At 38.9% G+C, this 18,653-nt stretch overlaps 1 protein-coding gene and 1 non-coding gene across 2 annotated transcripts in view; both read left to right on the plus strand.

Moving 5' to 3' along the window:
• Positions 1 to 18,653, plus strand: part of LOC139729926 (alpha-N-acetylneuraminate alpha-2,8-sialyltransferase ST8SIA3-like) — a 32,393-nt gene extending 13,740 nt beyond the window's left edge. The window contains exons 2-4 of the mRNA XM_071640843.1: positions 10,696 to 10,854; positions 15,831 to 16,391; positions 17,516 to 18,653. Coding sequence (XP_071496944.1) covers positions 10,696 to 10,854; positions 15,831 to 16,391; positions 17,516 to 17,807 — 1,012 coding nt within the window. The 3' untranslated portion in view covers positions 17,808 to 18,653. The remainder of the gene's footprint in view (positions 1 to 10,695; positions 10,855 to 15,830; positions 16,392 to 17,515) is intronic.
• Positions 6,647 to 6,719, plus strand: Trnar-acg (transfer RNA arginine (anticodon ACG)). The gene has a single exon. It is a non-coding gene; the product is annotated as a tRNA-Arg (tRNA).

The raw sequence follows: 18,653 nt of genomic DNA on the forward strand, positions 1-18,653 counted from the left end.
CTACGCTGCTCTCTACCGCGATTCTTTCATTATGACCCCTTCCTTGCCCCAGCTCCTTTTTGCTATTAAGATTTCCATCCCTATAAAGGACGTAATAATGAACTCTTGCTTTATCATGAGAATTATTCTTGATGTATATAGAAGCACTTGAGACTGATGAGGGTGGTGTTCTCCAAAAAGTTAGCATCATTTCTTTGGAAAACATTCGGTTTACACTCGGAACTGCAATTTGGAAGAAGTCGTTTTTTCAAAGCTCGCAGAATCAGGAAGAGGTCATCATGACGGCAAGAAAAACCACCCATATACAGTAGTACAGAAAAATCGTTCGCGAAGCACATAATTATACTAACTTTGGAGACCATAAACCTCCGCTAAGGTCATCGCATGGTCACAAATATCATTCAAAATGATCCTGGATTATGATCCGGATCACAACCAACAGCTGATCATCTGTTTGTGTTACATTTAACATTATGACCTGTCACTAAAATCCATTTATATAACAAACAAACAAAGGCAAAGACAAACAAAAATACAATCAAACAAGCAAAACATAATCTCAGTGTATGGCGGGTGACATTTAGACGAAGGGATGTCAACGCATCACATTGATATTTTTGCGCAAAAGATGTAGGCCCTATACACAAAAGTCCGAATATTACAACCTAGCGATGTGAACAACGACAAGAATCGCTATAAAAAGAAAGTCGTGCAACTTAAAATTTACTTATGTTCATGAATCACTAATAGCTTTGATCACAGATAGTAGATTAGATGTTAGATTTCGTTTTCACTTCCCGTTCGAATAATGAATAGCAGGGGAAACAGGAAATGGGGTGGTTGTGAAGACATTATTGCCTTTTACATCATATATTGCAATATTATTTGTGTAATTACAATCAGTGATATCGAACTTTTTTTTTTCGGGAAGATATAGCATGAATATTTCAAGAAGTTTTTTGTTTTGTTTTGTTGTATTAAATTTTACAGTTTCGCCCGTTTTACTTTACTTAAATTCCTACACAAAAGCAGGACAGCTTCCCTTTAAATTCCCTTTAAATTGAAACATTCGTGAGTCGAGTTCGTGATGAGTCACCCATGTGCATTGTGTACAACTGCGACATGGTATCGTAACTGTTGAGCTCTCAGTTGGGATTTAAGTTTAGGAACAGCTGTCGTGGTTATTTTTTTGTATTGCAATGTTTTGTTTTACATGATGTTTTCTGGTTTGTCTTCATTGTTTTTTATTTTTATAATGACGAATAATCGTGTCAGTGTATAGTATAAAATTGTACTTACCATGTAATGTGATCTCATATGCATTGCAGCCAAAGCAATGCATATTCCTGCGTGCTTTGGCAGAGAGATCACACCAAGGAAATTCAAAGTCTTTTGTTATGATATGCGCTCGTTCAGAATCCACATGAAAACTGTACATGAATCAAGACCAAGACCTAAATCAAAGAGGCCTGAATGTACTTGCAATGTATAGCAACTAATGGGGCGTTTACATCTCTAGGAGAAAAAAGAGCAAAAGTGAAGGAGATTTAGGTTAAGTAAATACTGAGTACTCAAGTTCCAAGGCAAACTTCCTGCGTCATTTCAGACAATGAATTTGTTATTCATTGTCATCTTTTCCCTCTCTGTCCCCGTCTCTCTTTATTTCTCTCTCTTACTCTCTTTTTATAGGGTCACTTCACCTCGATATGATAAAAGCATGTTATTTTGTTCATTATTCATAATGATTCACAGTTACTTTACATTTTTGAATAAGACCCTATGCTGCTGCTTCTTCAACTGCGTAGTCATGACAACGCTGTAAGCAGTCCTCCCCTCCCGCGTCGCCCAGTTATAACGCCCTTTTCGCGACCTTATTTCAGTCGTTGAGAAATAATGATTCAACGGCACAAAAAAAGAAGAAGAAGAAAATAAGATCCAACCTTGTCAAGAGGATGATATGACAGATTGATCGTGAAGACAATAGCCAAGTTTCGAGGCTTCAAGATCACTCTCCTTTTTTTTTTTTTTAATACGGGAGGGGTTGTTTTGTTTTTCCTTGCAAACTCCACAGAAGATTTCATAGAATTGATGTCTTCTTTCATTATATGTGTACATTGATTGAATGTGTTTACTCAAATTGTTTTTTTTTTTTCCATGGGGGGGGGGGGGGATTGGGGTGTGGTGATAAAGTCAGTCTTGACTAAAATGTTGACAGACTTGATTTGTATTAATGGTGGTTTTGTGTGCGTGCGTGTGCTTTGTGTGTATCGATGGTCCTAAATGATGTGTTTTTATATGAGGGGTGTGTAGGGTGTTTGTTTTTTTTTGGGGGGGGGGGGGGTGGGTGATGGAGATTACATTTTAGGGGAAGGTCTAGGAATAGGTTGTCTAACACGTAAAGGAAGTGGGAGAGTGGTGGCAGGCAGGTAGTTTTTATCACTGGGTAAGTGTAACGTTCGTTGTCGAGTTTGAGTAACCTAGATCGAGATTAGGGAGATGTCGTTCACGTAAGGAGAAAAAAAAAGTAACTACATGAAGGAAACTGCGTACCGCCCTGAAGCTATACCCAGTGGCGTATCTAGGGAAAACGGCGCCCGGGGCAAGCGCGAAAATTGCGCCCCTAATTTCTGAAAAAGTGTTCAACCTCAACCCCATCCCGGTAGGGACTTTTAGAAAAAAGGTTCACATATGCTTTTTCAAGCACTTAAAAGGGGTCTTTTGAGGGTGATTTAAATGTAATAAATTTAGATAAATATTGGCGAGCGAGCGCAGCGAGCGAGCCGAAAATTTTTGTATATTTCGCGTCATCATCACGTTTGGTTCTTATCTTCTTCTCTTTTTTTTTTTGATAAATTGGGGCGAGCGAGCGCAGCGAGCGAGCCGAAAATTTTTGTATTTTAGCTTACAATACATGGAATTCTTGTCATTTTTTTGCTTATCAAATCTTACAATTCTAATCAAGATATTGTGACGGCCTTATAGATAACGATTTATACCAACAAACTTAGGACTTGAAAAAATACTCCAAATTAGTACGCACGAGTGAGCCGAAATTCGTATATTTCCGCGCCATCATCACGTTTTGTTCTTATGTTCTTCTCTTTTTTCTTTTTTTTTGATGAATTTTGGCGAGCGAGCGCAGCGAGCGAGCAGAAAATTTTTGTATTTCAGCTTACAAAACATGGAATTCTTGTCATTTTTTGCTTATTAAATCTTACAATTCTAATCAAGATATATAAGTGACGGCCTTATAGATAACGACTTATACCAACAAACTGAGGAGTTGAAAAAATATTCCAAATTAGTACGCACGAGTGAGCCGAAATTCGTATATTTCAGCGCCATCATCACGTTTTGTTCTTATCTTCTTTTTTGATAAATTTTGGCGGGCGAGCGCAGCGAGCGAGCCGAAAACTTTTGTATTTCAGCTTACAAAACATGGAATTCTTGCCATTTTTTGCTTATTAAATCTTACAATTCTAATCAAGATATAGTGACGGCCTTATAGACAACGATTTATACCAACAAACTGAGGACTTGATAAAAAATACTCTAAATTATTACGCGCGAGTGAGCCGAAATTTGTATATTTCCGCGTCATCATTACGTTTGTTCTTATCTTGTTTGATTTTTTTTTGCGCCCCCCCGTAATGTTCGACACCTTTTGTGCCCTCGTTTGATCCAGCAGGCGATCGCTTCAGAACGAAAGAAATAAAATTGCAGCCGCTGCTCCGTGTAACATTTTGCCTTCTAACAATGGCATGTGTGAACACGATATACATTGTCATTTTGTCCGCGTTATCATCACGTTTTGTTCTTATCTTCTTTTCTATACATTTTGTCGAGCGAGCGCAGCGAGCCAGCCTAAATTTCAGCTTACAGAACATGGAATTCTTGTGTGAACACAATCAACATTGTCATTTTTTGTTTTTATCTTATTTGATTTGGTTTTCTCCCCCCCCCCCCCCCCCCCCCCCGCCGCCCCCAGTCCGGGCGAGTTTTTTTTTTTTTTTTTTCCTTCTTCTTCTTCTTCTTCTTCTTCTTCTTTTTTTCTTTTTCTTTTTCTTTTTCTTTTTTCGTTTTTCCGTTTTCGGCGCCCCCAAGGAGTGGCGCCCGGGGCACGTGCCCCCCTTGCCCCCCCCCCCCTAGATACGCCACTGGCTATACCTATCCTAAGAACAAATAACTTAACTATGACAATCATGTACAGTAATTTCACTGATGATCGAACCATGGATATTGCAAATAGCAATCAATATAGTTGTTATCAAAGCAGCAACACTGCAGCAACATACACTATCAGCCTTGGATGACATTAGCGGGGTTGTTGATCGCGGTCATAATTATGATGTTGTTGCCAAGAAAAGGGCCTCGGACGTTCATGCTCGACAGCATTCTGTCAGTCATCTGAAGTTCCTTCCATCCACGCCTAGCATGTTTCTGTGGCTTTACCATGAGATCTTCCGCGGAATTGAGTTGCATCTCCTGAACCTTATTTCTCGGATTTGTTTCGCTTGGCTATACCACAATGTATACCCACAGTATGGTGGTAGTTGTTGTTGTTGTTGTTGTTGTTGTTGTTGTTGTTGTTGTTGTTGTTGTTGTTGTTGTTGTTTTCGTGTATAGGACCAAAAACATCACGCCCGCAACCCATATTTTTGGCGCTCGAATGCAAGCAAATCATTCCAGCCATTAGTTTCTCGAAATCGAACTCCTGTGACTCCTCTGCAGGCAGAGAAAAAGAAGAAAATACAAAAATGTACAAAAAGTAAAGCAATTATATACGGTATGGGCCTACATCAGTTATTGTTGTATTAGTTGCAAATTGAGTTGAAACGCAAACAAACATTCGACTATTTTGCTGAAGTGGAACTCACATTGGCAAACGAAAAGGAAATAAATCAAAGCACAACATGAAATAATCCATATCTGAAAAATTTGAAAGCATCCAAGTGTTGAATACAAGTTCAGAGTAAATCCCGGGGAGTAAATTGAACAAAAGTACCGGGACGTCTCTTTTCATCATACTTTTCACTTCATTTATTTCATTCCAAACAAAAATGAAACTGCAATAAGACACTTAAATGTATGAATAATTACATAAAACCACTACAACACTGTAATCAAGGAAAATACTGTGAATTATATAAAATATTGTGACAAATACCGAATCAAATTTGTTAGAAATGGAGGGGACTGCTAAAAGGCAGAGTTTGTGGTTGCAGTTTCCCCATATACAATAACTCCTTGCCAACATGTCGCCTGTATTGTCATGATGCCAATAAAACATTCGATCATTTTTTTCCAGAATTGAGAGCAATATTCGGAGTATTTACACACAGAAAAAGGAAAAAAATAAGGTCACTATGCAAACACAGAAGGATGTCCACTTTTTACATAGCCCGCAAACTGTGTGGAATGGCCAAATCTCTATGCCTACATTGCTTTAGGCCTATTTGATTATTATAGGTTTTCTGAATTTCGTGCAGCCCACGTAGTAACAGAAAAAGTAATAACAAAGCAAAACTAAGCAACACTTTGAAAACCAAGAACGATTAGGGCCTAAAGAAACATATTAAGTTACTCAGATCAGAGCTAATTGCTTCAGCTTAACGACAATATCAAGTAGACATTTTCCCTTTTCTGGACAGACGTTTAGCTCGCTCGCTCATCGATCGAGAAGACGTTCTGTCGCGATGATGTATTGCATTTTAGTAAATACAATGGGGTGAATCGGGGACAATAATGTCACGGCTCTGTTGGTCCATGTCGTCCGACACCTGCTCGGCCCCACTGACAGTGCTTATACTGTAATGGGTTTTTATTATCTCCATGATCTCTGAGACTCTGGATGTGTTTGTCCAGTGTGTTATCAGTTGTAAAAGGAGCTTCGTTGCTGACTTGTAAAGTGTCCGCGGTGAGTTTGTGAAATCACTTGTATTATATAGGGTCTAGCTCATTTCCGTTCAAACCCACCCAACCTGCACCCGGAATCCCATAGCCATACAACCGGAGCTAAAGTAGCTCCATGGTGGTATATTTCTGTGGGTATACTGACTAGTGTATATTTCTGTGGGTATACTCTCTAGTGTATATTTCTGTGGGTAGGCCTATACTAACTAAACCGTTTCATCGCAAATGATTGATAGCGTGGATTTCCCTTGACCGAAAGATTGGTCTGTATCTAGAGAATCTGGTCGTCGGGGATAATTATGTTCCGCGGAGCTGGCTTCACGGAATCCTCTCCGTCTGCGGAGAGCCGAAAAAGGGGGAAAAATTTTAAAGGGGGGAAAAAAAAGAAAAAAAAAAGATTGTATCGTTGGCGTAAAGGACGATAGCTGCAAATCTCCGGTATCGATCAGTGAACTTGTGAGTCTATTATTGGAATCTTCAGCATTTGTCCTGTATGTGAGCGGGATTTCATAGAATTTCAGTGACGAAACGTGATGCAAATATATGCGGGTCGCGATTTTTCTCAGTATACAGTTGTATACTTGAGATCAGTGCAGTGCAGCAGAACGTCATTGTATCACGTACATTGTAGTTATATCCGAAGATAATAGAGCGCAGCATTGGTATCACAACGGGAGTGCGCGCGCGCGCACACACACGTTTATAAAGGCAGTGGCACCTTTCCTGTCAGATCGGCCCTGTGGCCCAATGGATAAGGCATCTGACTACGAATCAGGGGATTCCAGGTTCGAGTCCTGGCAGGGTCGAATTTTTTTCACTTTTGTTTTGTTTTTTTGTTTTTTTCCCCCCATATAGAGATCTGGTTTTGAATGCAATTATAGACGCATCCTCTGATTTTGTTTCTTTTTTTTTAAAGATTTTTTCTCATTTTAACTGATATAGACTTGAGGTAGTATACTTTACATGACATGCAACTTTCTCACATGAGAATACGCCATTAGAACTGAGCGACCTATATTTCACTCCCCTCCTCAGCACAATATTAATCCATCGATTGCTGGAATATCTTTCCTTCTTAGTGCAGAAGCTAATGGGGGGAGGGGGACAGTGGAGGCGCTGGCATCTTTTCCGCATCTCGATGTTTCGGGGGGGGGGGGGGGGGGTTTACCGGTAAACGAAATCAATCCCTGTGTTTCACGTTTAACAATTAAAGTCGAGGAATGAAGTTCCATTTTTTGTTCAGAATACATGCTCAGTGCAGCAGCAACACCAGGCAAGCGACGGCAGTGGATAGTCCCAGCAGGGAGGTGGGTTCCACCTCCCTGGTCCCAGGGAGGTGTCCACCTCCATGATAGTCCGTTGTCATGGGAGTCGTTATTCGTAATTGTGTAGGCCTGTATAGGGTTCCACTCGCCATCATGTAGCTACTATTGGCCTATACATGTAATATTCGCCATGTTCAGCCGTGACGGTCAGTGTATGCCTCTTGGAGTAGTGAGACTACCAACAACGAAAACTCATGATTGTTACAACCATTGTTGAACAGAAGCACAATGACAATGATATCGAATGGAGGAGCTATACACGAGCGGTGTTATTCCACGTCTCCTCCAAAGAGAACGAGAAAAATTATACGCGCTCTGTGAAGGATTTTTGCAATGTAAATGCATTGGTATATGGCAAAGAGCATACTAGTTATCAGAATATTTTGTGAGGATTATTTTCTGCTATTCTACTTCAGATCAATTAATGGAAACGCCCACAAAAGAATCTTCCAAACTAAGATTCTGCTCGTGGCATCATGTTAACCGCTGTTCCATGACTTATTCGATTAACAGAAAATACTTATATAATTTCCACATGAACTGAGCATGAATTGCATGCTGCCATGTACAGTACATACCCATTGTTTATCATATTATGTAGTATGGAAACGGTGTGTCAAGAAAGGAGCACAGGGACGGAGATCGCGGGCAATTCATTTGATTATGATAATAATAATAATAATAATAATAATAATAATAATAATGATAATAATGATAATAACAATAATGATAATAATGATGATAATAATAATGATAATAATGATAATAATAATAATGATAATAATAATAATAATGATAATAATAATAATAATGATAATAATGATAAATGATAATAATAATAATAATAATGATAATAATGATAATAATAATGATAATAATAATAATGATAATAATGATAATAATAATAATAATAATAATAATGATAATAATAATAATAATAATAATAATAATAGTGGCTACTTGTATAGCGCACAGGTCCACTTTTCAGTGCTCATGGCGCTTCAAAAATGAAAAGATACAATTATTGTATATACATGCACATGTTCAAACATATCAACAAAGAAGAAAATGGCAAACAGAAAACAAATATATAGGCTCCTACCAAATAAAGAATACAACATATACCAATTAAAAATACATATTGTACAATATTGATGATTTTACATGACCGGATTTGCGCCCAAAGTGTACACTGTGATTTTGTAGCGAAAGTCCTCTTCATTGTAAAGGCCCCTTGACACCACAGAGCATATCAAGCCAACGAATTCGAAAATTTGAAGATACATTTGCATCGGTTGCTACTACTATAGAATATAGTTCGTAACATGTTTGACGTTCTTTATACTAAGGGATGCGCAGAGAAACGCTGGAACCGATTTTTTTTTTTTTTTTTTTTGAACATGGCCAAAATAAAATAATAGCATATCTCTGCAAATCTTCACAAAATTGATAGCTAACAAATTGCTATGGAATACAAAGAACGTCAAACATATACAGACTGTATACGAATTATTTTAATGTTTATAATAGCGAGATTTAGATCTGCGACGCGAAAGCTAAGACGACGGAGGCTCCCGGGTTGGACAATGGAAACGATTGTCTCGGGCTTGTGCAGAACACATCTTTTCGCCTAATTATCCTCGTATTAGCTTTCGCGTCGCAGATATCGAGTGAAGATCGCTATTAACAAAGGATGCGAACGTATCTTCACATTTTAAATCCGTTGGGCATTCGTTGACTCTATTCGCTCTAGTGTGACGGGGCAGTCAACATTAAGTCTGCAGTCAAAGACTACGAGCTAAATGTATTTACAATTACATCTTGGACCGTGACCTATTTTTCCACCATCATGTGTTCGGCTCAATTGAGTTCATAAATCCCATCCTGGTGCCGAAGTATGGCTACTTGACATGAGAAACATGTGTCGGGTGTCCTGCTATGTTTAGGATCGCTTTCAAGTAAAACTGCACACAGTATAAATACCATAACAGACAGTATGTCATATAAGATTCGCTATCGAGCATCGGATTTTGAAATTTCACATTTTCTCACACACACACACACAAAAAAAATGATATCTGTGATATATCGCAACCAAAATGTTCACATCATATTCCTCCTAATCATACTTCACGTTTCATTTTACAATTTACAATACTTTGATGAGAGTAGATTTTACTTTGTTTTGTATGTTGCTTTGTGTTGTATCTTATTTCAAAACAGGAAACACAGGAAAGAAAACCAGTTCATAGAGACTGATAATTGTGACGCGATGACATCATCATTTGATTCATTTGCAAAACTAACACGTGACAGAGACCAGTATAACTGCTTAGATAAAAACGTAACTTTCTCACATTAAAAGTCACAGGATAAAGGCCTCTCTTTTACTTAATACCGATTGTTTGTTAAATGTTGTTCCTTATGTAACATTGTAGCGTCATTCTGCGTCAACTTGAACATGATACTAACAGCGCGAAGCTTACCTTTAACTTACGCCGCCGTCAGGAATTAGGCCAAACCTGACGAGTTCTCCGAACCCAGACATCATAATCTACTCAGCAGTACATGGTCGGATCATATTCCTGAAAAGATGTTCGCCAAATACCACATACCGCGAAGTGTATTGAAGCCGAATTACGATCGTTAGGCCATTTCATGTTTTCCCGGTCTTTGAAGACCTCCTTCTTCCTCGTATTTTGTTATTCGCATCTATTATGCAACAATGGATAGTTTTTGCTTCCAATCTGAATAAATTTAATCAAAACGCTAATGGTCAGATAAGATCCATTAAGAATGCTTCTACACAGTTGTACATTCTTGTGCATTGGGAAATCAATTTCACTCTCCTCTATAAGATTTATCACACCTTGTTGAATTCATTTTTCAATTACAGTTGTAAACTAGAACTGGCTCATTCTCGTCGAGTACTTTGTCCCACTTGTTTTGTGACTCTTCTCAAATAACATAATCTATTACTCAGATGACTCGTGAAGTGGCGGATAAATAGTGTACCATGATAGTTTTTTTTTTCTTTCTTGTCCTTTTTGAGAGAGACCTTTATGAGAGAACAATGGATGCGCATTAGTAATTTTGTCAACCTCTGTGCAGAAATGCTGTAAAACATGATATCTTCGCGGCATGAATTTTTCGCGAATTGGAGCCGACAGCTTTTTTTTGCGGCATGAAGTTTTCGCGAAATGCCACTGGCATTCAATGCATATAGTGTGGACAAGAATTTTCGCGTGCATTTTAATTTTCCGAATCTTGGCGCTCGCGAAATTCGCGAAATTAAAATGCACGCGAACATTCCTCGTTTTACAGTATAGTAAAACTGAAACACGCCCTCGACGAAGAAACGAGCATGCAACTTAAAATCGATGCCTATTATTATATTATAGAACTCCACTCACACAGAACTTCTTTGATAATGATTTGCGTATTGTTTATTACGCAGGCGGATGCAAGGCTTTGCCGACGAACAACCAAACGATGCCGACTACGACGAGGAATCGTACTACTCCGTTGTCCACTACAACGACCGTGCCAAGGCCGACGTCGACGACATTCTGCAGCACATCTGGACTGCAAACAAGACCGCTCTCCTGCATGCGAGGTACTCGAATATTCTGGGTATACGAAGTTACGATGCATGTCTTACTCTCCAAAACTATAGCCATTTCTTTCTTTCATTACGACGTTAACGATTGCTGGTCCTTCTACTAATACTATTATTCTTTCTACCTCTATCATCTCATCATACTTGTTTGATATTGTATACCACTAGCTACCTACAATATTCATCCACTTCTGATACTACTACTATACTACTGCTGCTGCTGCTGCTTCCACTACTACTACATGTACTACTATTATACAATACTAATCCACTATTGACTACCATGGTAACTGTATGGTACTATTATACTAGAGGGCCTACTTTGTCCAATCCCAAAAGCTTTGATGCACATAAGCATTTCAAAGAAGGCTAAAAAAAAAAAAACACCTCTAAACCTTATTATCAAGGAACAGTGAATTTTACGTACAGTGATGGATGCATTACCATCATTATTATCATCATCATCATCTATACAGCTGCATCACGTTTACACCAGACTGTAACAGTTCTCGACTGTACCGTCTCTTATTTTCTGCCATTCCACTTGCAAATATGCATTTACTAGTATTGACCTGCATTATGGTGTGCTGACCGCACGTGCACGCTGCTCTCCGAACTTTCCCAAGGTCATAAAGTTCCTCAACTTTCTCGGAGTTATAATATTCCAATAAACGACAGCGAAACATGATATTTTCATCTAAATGCAAACATCAAGTACAAGGTGAAATTATGCAACATACCAATTGTAACAGGGCCTCTAGCATTCTTAAAGTTTTATAAACTTTCCAAAACAGTGGGATAAACTTCTTCTTCGACGGCGATCATCCTTATGTCTTACGTACAATGTCAGTGGCACCCCTTGTTTGCCTAAGAGCTAATTTGCATGTTTGCCCGAGGTGTTTGTATAGACGTAGATGGCGCTATTTCAACTCCCGCAGAGCGGGTTGATAGATCAACCCGCTCTGAACTCTCGCAACAGAGCTTTCAAGGCTCTGTCTCGCAATAGAGCTCACACGGGCAAATATTTTCCCATAGACCAGGCGTCCACTAGGGCGCGGACAAGACGCGGACAAGCCCCGGAATGCAAATTTGGTATTCCGCACTCCTTCGGGAACCTGTCCGCACGTTCCTGGACGTGTCCGCTCACTGTCCTAAACATGTCCGGGCGTTTCCGCACCTTCGGGAGAGAGAAAAATTTCCGCGTCCAATTTTGATCGAGACCAAAATTTGGACGCGGAAATGAACTTCCTGACACCTTCGGCGACTTGTCCTGACGATGTCCTGAGGATGTCCCGCTTGTCCGGAACCCTTCCGCTCCTTCCGCACACGCTCCGGAAAGGATCCCGCGGTGTGGGGAAGCTTCCCGAATGAAAGCGGAAGACACCAGGAATGTTTTAGGACATCGCGGAGCCGATGCGGATCTATATTTGCAAGAGTCCGGAACCGATGCGGAAATTTTGTGATCCAGACACGAAAATGTCGACACTTTCCGCGAGGGTCATGCCAATGAAACGCAAAATGAGCAAGAAGGGAGGCGAGGCCCCCATGCAAATATCCCCATCACAGGCACACCTTTCGTCTAGTGATGAAGAACAGGTAAATCTAAGGAATTTCCGGTCCCAGAAGGCAAAGAATAAGGTAGTAGAGACTGTGCCAAAAGCAACCAGAAAGAAGTGAAATCAGCCCCCTAACTTCCTAGTAAGTTTGTTTTGATTTGATCTTTTCAGAAATTATTTTTCGTGTGAGTGACTTTCCTGGTTCCTATTACTTACTATAGTACATTTTCCTTTATGTTGTTTTCGTATTTTATTTGCAAACAAACTAGGTTGTCCCATGTGACAGCCCAGCTGAAAAATCACAAAAGTAGGTGGAAGTACACTCAGAAAAAAAAGCATATAATTTTTGGCTAAATGTTAATGTATTATATAAACATGAACAAGTTGTTATTCATACGTAAATGCTTTCTAATGATACAACATAATTAGAACAAAAGACAAATTCATCACACTAAAAAGCATGAATTCAATTGCAAAGATATACCTGTGGTTTCATTACAATGTAATATCTTTGAAGCCCAAAATAACAATGAAAGCTAAAGATGATGGAGAAAATAAAGGATTTTCTGTCACTTCAAAATTCAAGTGAAATGAGAGAAAAAGCAATAAATCATGAACTCGAAAAAGTGTTAAATTTCTGTCTTTCTTTTGTTTTGTTTTTTGCTGAGTGTATATATTTAAGTACACATTAAGCATCACAAATCATTTCAGAAATATTCTTTACCTGAATGATTTTCGTAGTTGTTATTACCTAATTTTTTTTCTTTTTTGTTTTAGTTGCAAATAAACTCGATTGTCCAATTTGACAGGCCAGCTGAACCCCCCCCCCAAAAAAAAAAACAAAACAAAAACGTAAATTAAAGTAGGTTAAAAATATTTCCCCATTTTTACACTTCATTGACAATGGGCTAGTAAGCTCTAAGCATGAAAAAAAAATTCTCGGACTTGAAAATGTTCAAAATAGTGATCAAAATAAGGGAGGGTTAGAGATGCACAAGGGTAAAAATCAGAGAAAGAAAAAAACAAATTGAATGATTAGGATCATTTTGGCATGCTCTACAGAAGTATCAGACAAAACATGTGTACTTCACGCTGGATAAAGCACAGGTCTAAAAAATGGGAATAAAGAATATGTATATATATATATATATATATAAGTAACAAAACTGCAACAAAGTTCATGCTGCATTCACCAACGGTTTATTTCTTGTGAAGAAATAAATCGTTGGTGAACACAGCATGAACCCTGTTGCAGTCTTGTTACTTATCTTTTTATCTTGCCCACACGTGGACTACCTTATCAACATGATTCATGTATATATGTATATACATTTACATTTTTATGTATATTATGTATATATATATATATATATATATATATATATATATATATATAATGTATGGTTCAAAAAGTTTGCGAATATCATCCATGTGACTGTAGGCAGAGAAAAAATTGTTCTCCCAGGTGAGACAAATCAAAAAAAAAAAAATGAGCCGTCAGCCGACATGCAGACAATCCTATTCTTCGACATTTGATGGTCACATTTATCAAATAATATTGACCAATCATATTAATATAATATCAGCCGCTACTGCGGAAGCACAACAAGGAGCATCAATGACGGCTAGCAGTGAAATGAGAAAAAGTCAAAGTCAGCGCCAAATTTATACCTTTCCATTTTCCTGGTATTGTCCGCAGTTTGTCCTCATGCCTAACTTGTGTTGTCCGGAAGGCATCCTGATTGTCCGCGTTCATTCCTGGTGTAATCCTAGATGTTTCCGCGCTGCCCGGCTACGATTAGCATATTCCGAGCTATTTCGCGCTCTTCCGGAGTGATTCCTAGGAATGTCCGCAGTCAGTCCGCGGACAGTCCGCGGACTGTCCTAGGAAGGTCCAAGGACAAGCCGATTCACAAAGTTATTCCGCGTCTGTCGCGGACAGGATGCCGAAATAACAAAATTTGCTTCCGCAACCCTTCCGGGGCTTGTCGGCGCCCAAGTAACATGGACGTCCGCCCATAGGGACGTGTGTAAAAATTCAAAATTCAAAAATTCTGTAAAATAGCTGGGAGAAATGAGGTGTTTTATCTTCACTAACCTGGATACTAAGTAAGTGAGATATACCCTTTCATCCATCAAATTTCCAAGGCGGGTTCTTCAGCTCAAACTCTGTCCAAGGGTTCGCATAGCCAGACTACGAGTTCTTTTCGCTCAAAAAATCACCTGTTTTCTGTACATGCACCCAACTTGAAACATTGTCCCTTCAAATTCCATGAGAAAAGATTTCGTCTTCCAACCAAAATGCAGTTTGTAGAGGAATTCATACTCAATATCTGCAGCTATTCAGTTTTTTGCCAAACTGCATTTTTGAATTTTGATTAATTTTTTTCTTCATTTATTTTGGTATCTTTGGTACGATTTTGTGAAGCGGTCATGGATATTCCATTTTATTTATAGGTGTGAGCCCAATAAAGCTGTGAGTAAGTTGTATGTGCCTAGTCATTGAATGTATTTTGACATACTGCAGTACAATATATAAACGGCTACTCACTTACATATACCTTTCAGAAAAAGACATACTGTATGCATTTGTGTACTAGTATATTATGATTCATACTAATGTTTTTACTAGTTTGTATCTATAAAACATAATGAAATATAAGAAACAGCACAATAAATCGTAAGTCGTCACGAGTACCTTCGGTTGCTTTGTGCAGGTCAGTAAAGAAATCTTGTAGGATTTACAAATGGGAAATGAAAAATGATTTATAAATTGGAAATTAAAAGTATGACCAATGTCTTGAAATTGTAGTGAGATTTTATTCCCGTGCAATTCATTTGAATAAAGTGAAAGCCTTTATTCAGCAGGTGTCAATGGTAAAAGGTCGTTAAGCCCCTCAATTTTGATTTCCATCAAGTCCTCAATGAAACAAGATTTATTTCTACTGATCATGTGACGTTATGATTATGTTACAAGAGTATACCATCATATTTGGACGTTTGCATTACCCGATATTAATTGTTTTGAAATGAAAATAAAACATGAATGAATGAATGAATGAAAGTAAGCATATTCATTTTTTGACGTATACCTACAAAATGCAATATCTGATACCTAGTGTTCATGAAAGCAAGAGAATACTAGTAGTAAGCGGAGGGACGAAGGTTGTAGAGGGAGACAGATTTAAAAAAAAAAATCACGCCTCAACCTAATGTTTATTTCCAATATTTCCGATTGAGTAATCAAGAATACGCACAAGGTGAATATATCCCCAAAAGAATGGAATTACATTGTATTGTGACGTTCAAGATGCGTTATAAAAGTAAAACAGAGTAGTAATAGAAAAATGACATGGAACCACAGTCTTACATCAGTATTGTCCATTGTATTTTTTTTTTTTTTTTTGCTTGTCCTAGAGCCGAGATGCGAAAGTTCTTCAACCCCTACAAGATGATCACAATGACGTCAGATGACGACACGAGAGGGCAGCTCAAGCGATTCTACAGCGCCAAGGCCAGGGCAATGACTCTGATCCCGGCGGGACTCAAGCGGCTCCTGCCGACGAAACAACTTTTCCGGAACCAGTTCTTCAAGACCTGCTCGGTCGTAGGGAATAGCGGGATTCTGCTCAACAGCAGCTGCGGGAACAGGATAGATTCCGCGGACTTGACGATTCGCTGTAATTTCGCCACCGTCGACGGTTACGAGAAGGACGTGGGAACGCACACGAATGTAATAACCTTTAACCCAAGCATCCTAGATCGATTGTATGGGCGACTTAAAAAAGACGGAGATAGGGACAAGTTTGAGAAGCGCTTGGTGAGCTACGGAAAGTACGTGCTCTGGATCCCAATCTTCTCGACGCATTACATCAGCAGGACAGTGCAGGAGATTCTTGACTTTTTCAACCTCAATGCAAAGAGATTTAAAAACGTCCAACTGGCCTTTCCTGGAAACATTCTCCCGGATATTTCTGAGTGAGTGGCACCGGGGGCGTGTGTGTGTTAGTTAGAGTGTGTGTGCGCCTGCACGTGTTGGTGTGTTGTTTTAATGTGTACGTGTATCATAACGTGTGCGATATGTGATTTTGTCTTCTTCTTTTTCTTTAATGGGGGATAGGGTACGTATTGAGAAAAAAAGGGAAGGATGTTACCCACAGATACATGTCAATACTGCATTGAGATACTGGTATTTCATCAAGCCAAAAGTTTGAGAAATATAAAAAGGGAAGAGCGTATGATTCCTGCATGGAAGTAACGAAGAGTCTGAATAATGGCGAAAATGCTTCATAGATATTGTAAAAGTAAAATTAAATCTCAGTTTCCCTTTGTAAGGCCCTGACTATCAAAGTATGGTTGTAAGAGTAAGTCTGTAGCATAATAAATTGAGTACACTCCTGCCATTTCAAACTTTATAACTCATGGTCTATATTTTCTAGGTGAATCGATGAATGGTCTGTTTATGTACTTTGGTCTCCACTGTTTCTCACAGTCGAATCAAATTGATTATTACCCTGCTTATTTCTAATTTCAGTGTACCGATGGTCGATTTGATATCAAAATAATTATGTTTAAAATGAAAGAAATGAACAAGAAGGCCCCATCAAACAAGGTTAACTTTGAGTATCGTGCAGTTTGGAAATTCTTTCGATATCTGCTCATCGCACTGTACAATGGCAATGATACGTTTCAATCGGCCTTTCACCCAGTGGCTTCAACATCAACGAGACACGAAAAGCAATATATAATTTCTCTGTCTTTCTTTTAACAAAATGATGGAGTTCCTTTTGAAATGATAGATCATGGAGTTATGGCTAAATATCACATTGGTCGTGATAGTAATGTAAGTGTCTTCTCATAGAGAATGATGTAATACACGTGGTTCAAAGCACGCAGGGTCCTATATTGACGCATCAGAAGTTGTGACGAGCGCTGAGATCAATTTCTATCTCAAATTCTTGGATCACTGTTTTTCGCAGCCGTGGATCTTTCTTGTAGTTAGTGCGGGAAACGTAATAGAAGTACGACTAACTGTTGTGATGACGTGTATGTAATGATGTCATTAGTCTAACGAAACGTATATTTTTCTTTCTTACTTTCAGTTACTGGATGACGCAGGGTATCGACGAAGAACGAATCAGTACAGGGCTGCTGATGTTCAATATAGCGGCCACTATCTGCGACGAAATTCACATGTACGGATTTTACCCCTTTCCCGAATTCAAGCAGACGCCCATTCCGTATCACTACGACGACAACCGGGGAAACACAACGCGTAATAACTATGACTACGGCTACAGGCGGTTTCACAACTTGCCCGATGAGTTTGTGATGCTGAAGAAACTGCACAAGGCGGGTGTCCTAAAACTGCATCTTGGACAGTGTCAAACATAATTTTTTTCTCTCTCTTCTTGATTCTTGAGTTCCACCTATGACGATAGAGCAGAGACTCTATTTTGGGAAAGAGCTGTCACCAAAGCAAAATCGGATTTTGAGACACTACGCGTTGTTCGTTCGAGCTGGTAAACAGGCTGAAGGAAACGCTTGCGTGATAGACAGCGCCTGTGAGAAACATTCAGCCACGAGTGACTTTAGTGATTCAAAGTGGCCTCTGTGAACCAAAGAAATAGCAATGCATCATACCTTCGTTTTGAAGTGCCAAAAGAAAATCCCTTGTGTCATGAGTCATGGATTTTTTTATGCGACATCCTTACTGTTGTTCGATTGTGCTTATTTCGATGAGCTATCTTAAATTGAGGTGTTGTTGTTTCATGCGGAGTTTCAGGATCTTAGAGTGACGATATAATGTATTTGTGACTTTTTGCACCTCGCTCTGTCTTCCAGAATTGTGTTGATTCCATCCTAATTTGTGTGATGTGAGCGTGAAGTTTACAAACTTTGCAAACTACAAACGAGGAGGGAAAATGTCGTCATCCTCAGCAAATTAAAAAAAGTTGTGGAGAAAACCGTATTGTGAAGTTTATCATGCCACGATGATGCCAATTTTGCTGTTGTTCTTCTCATGGAATTAACTAGTTATGGCTATAAGAAAATACACTTCTTGCCCTTTAATTCGCTAATATCCTGTGATTTCCGTCGGAATGATACTGATATTGTATTCGTTACAACTATTGCCAATTTATCATTCTCGCCGCTCTAGCCATGTGCTTGTGCCTTGTTGATGAGGTGCGATTGTCGTCAACTGTCTACCAGTTCAGTTGTAAAACGCTGACACCATCT

The sequence above is a fragment of the Diadema antillarum genome, unplaced genomic scaffold (assembly GCF_040938485.1).
Source record: "Diadema antillarum isolate AM-2024a unplaced genomic scaffold, OU_Dant_1.0 seq00000271_RagTag, whole genome shotgun sequence".
Classification (NCBI taxonomy): domain Eukaryota; kingdom Metazoa; phylum Echinodermata; class Echinoidea; order Diadematoida; family Diadematidae; genus Diadema; species Diadema antillarum.